Here is a 5,570-nt window from a genome sequence, read left to right on the forward strand (position 1 = left end):
GTAGGAGCAACGGGAGTTCTAGTGGATGATGCCATCCCATCAATCCCACAACCTATTTATATTCTAGGCTTCTGGACAAAACGACTGCTCACCCCTGGTCCCAGATAAAACTCCCATGGGCTGCTTTTTGCGGTGGAAAGCTAGTGTTATCAGGTCTTGTCCCCACGTCTCTTAAGGTCAGCTTATAATCTATCTCTATATATAAAGCGGTACTTCTGTCTGTCTGTCCTTCTGTCTGTCTGTCCGGCTATACACTCTCAAGTTATAGAGCGTACCTACACGTGCGTTACATCAAAAGAAAACTTACGATTCCGGAACGGTCATAAGCGTATTTACTTTTTGGTCGGACAAAAATTGCGCCCACGGTATCCAAAAAACGTTCAAAATTCCACTCATTATCCGCTCATTATTCAAAATTCCGCTCATTATCTGCTCATTAGCATCGAGTGACGTGAAGGTCGATCAATCGTACAGTCAAGCGACCCGACGGTCGACCAATCGCTGCGTCGCGGGGGCTGGTTCGTCGCGCGTGCGGGCAGGCCGTCCTAGAGTCGAGTGACAGGATGATTGACCAATCCTACACTTCAGTGACCTGACGGTGTAAGGGGTCTTTTTAACGAGCTTGTGGTGTGCGAGATCGATTCTTGATTTCACACTGCTCGTGAGCGGTTTCGAAGCGCTCCCCCCTCACTGATTCTAGACACTGGAGTTATTGCCAGACTACCTTGATGTGTTGGCCCAACTTGTGACTCGGAAGACAAATGGATCAGGTGAGACAAGGTAAGTTTTAAAATTAATGGTTTCTTTATTTATAAGGAGAATAAAAACACAGGGAACAAAGAAACACAGACAAAATCATTAACACGCCTCCCAATGGGAACTAAAATTTAACACACAAGAATTACTTTGACTATCTTAAAATACATCAATTCATTAGCTGCGGTATAATAAAACGGGGGTGGGGAAAGCGCGCGGTACAACGAAGGATAAATAACACTCCCGATTACCAAGCCCTTAATATTAAAACCCTCCCGTCTCTAAAGTATCCCTTTACTAGGTCAGCTAGGTGGAGTTGGGCCTCTATGCTCACCAGGGTTTTAAAACTGTCCTCGACCTTGGTGCTCCTGTAGCTTCCGGGATTCCTGATTGATCTTCCTTCTGGGACGGGCTCCTGAACCTGCTCTCCTGCTCAAACTTGTAGAACCTCCGTGCTCCTCGAACCGTAATCGAACCTCCTAATCGGACCTCTCCACTCGAACCGTTCAACTTAACCTTAACCTCTCGTTGTTCTCTGCCTCCGATCGTACCTACTGCCTGTCGATTTTCCCCCCAACAGTTATACCGTTTCCTTGCCCTTATCTTTGGCGCCAAATCAGGGGTTTTCTTTTGTCAAAGTTTTGGGCCGGCTACTTTGACAAAAGCTGGTACTTTAGTTTAACGACTTTAATCGTGGCCGAAACCAAACTGATGGGTTATGTCCCGTGTCCCGCTGAGTTTGATGCAGATAATGGGTCTTGTCTGTGCTCTGTGATTTCAGTGATGGGTTTACGTTCATCTGGCGATTAACATGACCTTTTCAAGTGCAAGTCCTTTGTTTTTGACTTCGTTACTGCTGCTACCTTTATTACCATATCAATTGCAGTCAGTCTGGAATTTTCCAATCAGTGGTGACTCAGGTTTCTTTAAGGTATTGCAGTGGTGTGTCCTTCTGAAATGAGTCATGTGATCTGCCGACTCCATCTTGTGCTCTTAAAAATGTGGCCATTTCAGGGATTTTAAAATGTAGGCTGTATTTTCCTGGATTTTGCGAATCCTACAGTCCCCCCTGTGATACAATGGACATCTCGAATCGTCTTTTTGTATCATGAATGTTTTAGGGTGAGCATAAATCCGTTCCCTCCCCAGCTGACCTTCCCCGTAGTTTACCTGACTATGGAGTGTACCTTGCACACGCACTTTCCTCATCCCGAAAACGGAGTTGAGTAGATATCCCCCACCGGAGAAACATTTATACTACGTGCAGACTCACATTAGAGTCATAACCCGACGCAACACAATCTTTATTATAATACACAAAAAAAACAGATGGGAAAATAAGGTAGTTACACGGGCGAGTCCCCGTTTATGCTGACATAGTGGTCTCGCCAAGTCTGCTGACTCGGGAACTCCCTGTCATGTCCCTTCCTCCTGCACTGGACACAGACCAGGTACAGAACGATCCCTATCTGGCACACCACTAAAACGTGGGAAGCCAGTCTGACCCATGATGGGATCTCTATATTATCAAAGAGGTCCCACCATGGTGGAACCACTATGTCTAGGATTTTTGCCCCTATGTCGATGGTCTTCTGCTCTAAAGTATAGAAGTGCTTTTGGGAGACAGTAACTGCTTTCAGCAGTTCAGTTAGATGTTCTGCGAGAGGGGGAATTATGAAACCAAAGTGGGCCACGTACTTCTGGAGATCAATGAAGTTCTCCTTGACAGTGAGGTGAACAGTGGATGGCTCAGGGATTGGGATAATCCGCAGCTGTGCCACTTGAACTACTGCCTTGGGTTTGAAACAGAAGCTGCTTTCACTGACCGCGCACCAGCCATGTCCCACCTCCTATGTATGCCACCTGTGGGGGAACATGGCCCTGTGCCATGGCTTCCATGGTGCAATTGATAGGGTTAGCGTCAGCAGAACTGAACCCGCACTGTGGTGTTGAATAGGCATTCAAGTGCTGGGGACACAGGATTATGTGTGCTCCCCGGCTACGGCACCCCGAGAGGTCAGTACCCGTCATAGCATGCTCCCACTTAATGACGTAGGGTGGGACCGCTGCGAAACGGACGTGTGCTCCCCCCCGAATGACTCCAATGTTCACCACCCTATACACCGGCACAGGTCGGGCCGCCCTACTCATTACTGGGATCCACACGATGACCTCCATGATGGTGTGGTTGAAGCGACCACAGTCCACAGGGACTGGGTAGGCCTCAGAAGCGAGCCGGAGCTGGCACGGGCTCAACGCGTTCTCAAAGGGGTGGAGGGCTGCGAGGTGCTTGTTGCTGATCCAGGAGGGGACCAAACCCTGTTTTAAGTCCTCCAGATTGCTGCGGCCCTCACCCAGCAACCATGCCCCATACAGTACGCACACCTCATTCTGGGCAGCCTGATCTGAGACGTTCCTGTCCTCCCTAATGAGAGCGTTGACCGTCCGAGCCTGCTTCTCCAGCTCTGCTATGATCTCCTTTAAATGGAGAGTCATAGCCTGATCCTCATGGAGCTCCGAACCCACCACCCGGTTTTCGTCCGTGAGGATCCCCTTCAACTGGGTCTTTAACCCGTTAACCTGCCGTTGTAATTCGATGTCGTCCATACTATTTATGATGGATGACCCAGTGTTGAACCCTGTGAACCAGTTGTTCACGGTGTCCCTTCTTTGTCTCCCCACTTGCTCCCATTCCTTGTGGCTCTCGGTGTAGAGTTCGGTTCTATTGACCCCCACGAAGTCAAACTCGTAAAACTTCTGCAGGGTCTCTTTCAGCAGGGCCTGATACAGCCTTGCCGTTTCTACGGGGCACCATTCTGGCAGGTGCACCTCGGTCAGGTTGAGGATGACCGAGGCCACTGCGTAATGGACCCCCTGATAGGCCATTTGGTCAGTGGGAACTAATACTAACCCGTTCCCTGGTCCCTTGGTGGTGGTGGGGCATCCCTCTGCTATCGTCCGTGGTGTCTGGGTCGTGGGCAGCGGCTGTCGGGGGCGGGTCACTAGCTCAGTGGCATTAACCGCGATTGGGGAGTAGGGGACCGCGCATGCGTCCAAGCGCGATTCCCAGTCTATCCCCCTCCCGTTATCTTGCCACTGGCTGTGGAAAATGATGGAAACACCTGTGGGGCAGACTTTCTCTGAACCCCACATACACACGTAAATCCCCTGATCGGGTTCCCACCATTTATCCCAGCACACTGTCAACCCTCCCTGGGTCCCTGTGATAGTCCGGTGAGTGTCGTTCCCTAACCTTTCCCACTTTACTCTGGGGTTCCCCATGTCCCTGCTCAGTTCCCTGAGCCACCACCACCTATCCAGGGGGACGTTCCCCCTGCAGGTTAGGCAAATATGCTTCCCCATGGTCACACTAATCCGCGTGGCCTGGATCTTGATCCGAGGACACGACAAAGAGACCTCTCCGTAAGCGAAGCCGGTCTCGCTCGAATATTTCGTGGAGTTCGACCCCAGCCATCTGGGCCAGTTGCCCTCGTGGGTGTACCCAGCGACTTCCTCTGCTTCGCGCAGGCCCTGCCCGTCGTGGGCCAGAGGCGCAGTTTCCCCGGAGCAGCCAAAGATACGGTGATCCTCCGTCTCTCCCCTCCAGGCGACGTTGAGGCCCACCAGGGCCGCGAGGATGATGCCTCCTACTGGCATCATCTTGTTACTATCTGGCGGAGAGATAAAAAAAGGTTTCGAGCCGGGCTCCCTGGGCTCCTCGGCTTGGGTGCAGGGTGAGTGGGTCCCGCGACCCTAGCTCACCTAAAACTTGCCACATTCTATCGCTCCAAAGTGCTACCATACTTCCAGAAGACCACTTAATTATTTACCAAAATTACAATTAAACTAACCTTATTACCCCAAAACTATATATATATATACATCTGCCGCTCGTCTCCGGACGGCCAGCTTATAACCTGTGGGGACCGTCGCAGGCCTCCCCCTGCTGTGTTCCCACATTGGTCTCAGCTGCTGGTCCCTGGCCGCCCGTGGCTGCTGGCTGTGGACCGTTTAAACTTCCCGCAGCTTTCTTCCGGGGGGTCCCTTTTGTGGAAGCCGGCGACCAAACCTTCCTCGGTTGCGGTTTCCTATTTGACCGTCTGAGGGTCACCACATGTGAGGCTTCCTTGTGGGTCGGACCCTTGGCTGGAGCTTTGGCCCTGGCTGCAGCCCGTGGCTTCCCCACGACTGCCGGCTGTGGGCTTCCTCCCGCAGGCTCCGCCTCCCTAGGCTCTGGGTCAGCGGCAGGCATCTCTCCGCTACCTGGGACTCCAGGTCGAGGGTCTCCGCCCCCAGACGCCACCTCTCTGATGTTGTACTCAGGGGCAAGACCTAAGACCTCCGGCTCCTCTCCTTCATCGCAGTCGGGGGCGGGACCTTCGTCCTCCGACTCAGCTTCCTTCCTAAAAATCGGGGCGGGACCTAACCTTGCTGGCTCCCCCCCTCTCCCGTGACCAGGGACAGGACCTAGGACCTCCGGCTCCTCCCCTCTCCTGTGACCAGGGACAGGACCTAGGACCTCCGGCTCCTCCCCTCTCCTGTGACCAGGGACAGGACCTAGGACCTCCGGCTCCTCCCCTCTCCTGTGACCAGGGACAGGACCTAGGACCTCCGGCTCCTCCCCTTCTGGGTCACAGAACAATGGGGGAGTCTCCCGTGTGGACGGGACAACTCCTCCCCTCACGCAGGCTGCTCGTCCTGCCTGTGTGACCTGCGGCTGCAGCCCCCCTGCAGTTTTTAACTCTCTGCTGCCTTTTCCAGCCCCCGCTGCCTGCTTCCCTGCCTCCATCTGCACGAGCGGTCTCTTCCATCCG

At 52.8% G+C, this 5,570-nt stretch overlaps 1 protein-coding gene across 1 annotated transcript; it reads right to left on the reverse strand.

The window, feature by feature from the left end:
- Nucleotides 1–781: 781 nt before the first annotated feature.
- LOC147124238 (uncharacterized) lies at nt 782–5,132 on the reverse strand. Its single transcript, XM_085984177.1, has 2 exons — nt 5,020–5,132; nt 782–4,427 (listed from the first exon to the last, which is right to left on the reverse strand). The coding sequence occupies exon 2, from the start codon at nt 4,414–4,416 to the stop codon at nt 2,575–2,577; it is 1,842 nt and encodes a 613-aa protein (XP_085840303.1). The 5' UTR covers nt 4,417–4,427; nt 5,020–5,132; the 3' UTR covers nt 782–2,574.
- Between the last annotated feature and the right edge of the window lie 438 nt (nt 5,133–5,570).

The sequence above is a fragment of the Somniosus microcephalus genome, chromosome 1, assembly GCF_052327205.1.
Source record: "Somniosus microcephalus isolate GS21.2 chromosome 1, FLI_Smic_1.0, whole genome shotgun sequence".
NCBI lineage: Eukaryota > Metazoa > Chordata > Chondrichthyes > Squaliformes > Somniosidae > Somniosus > Somniosus microcephalus.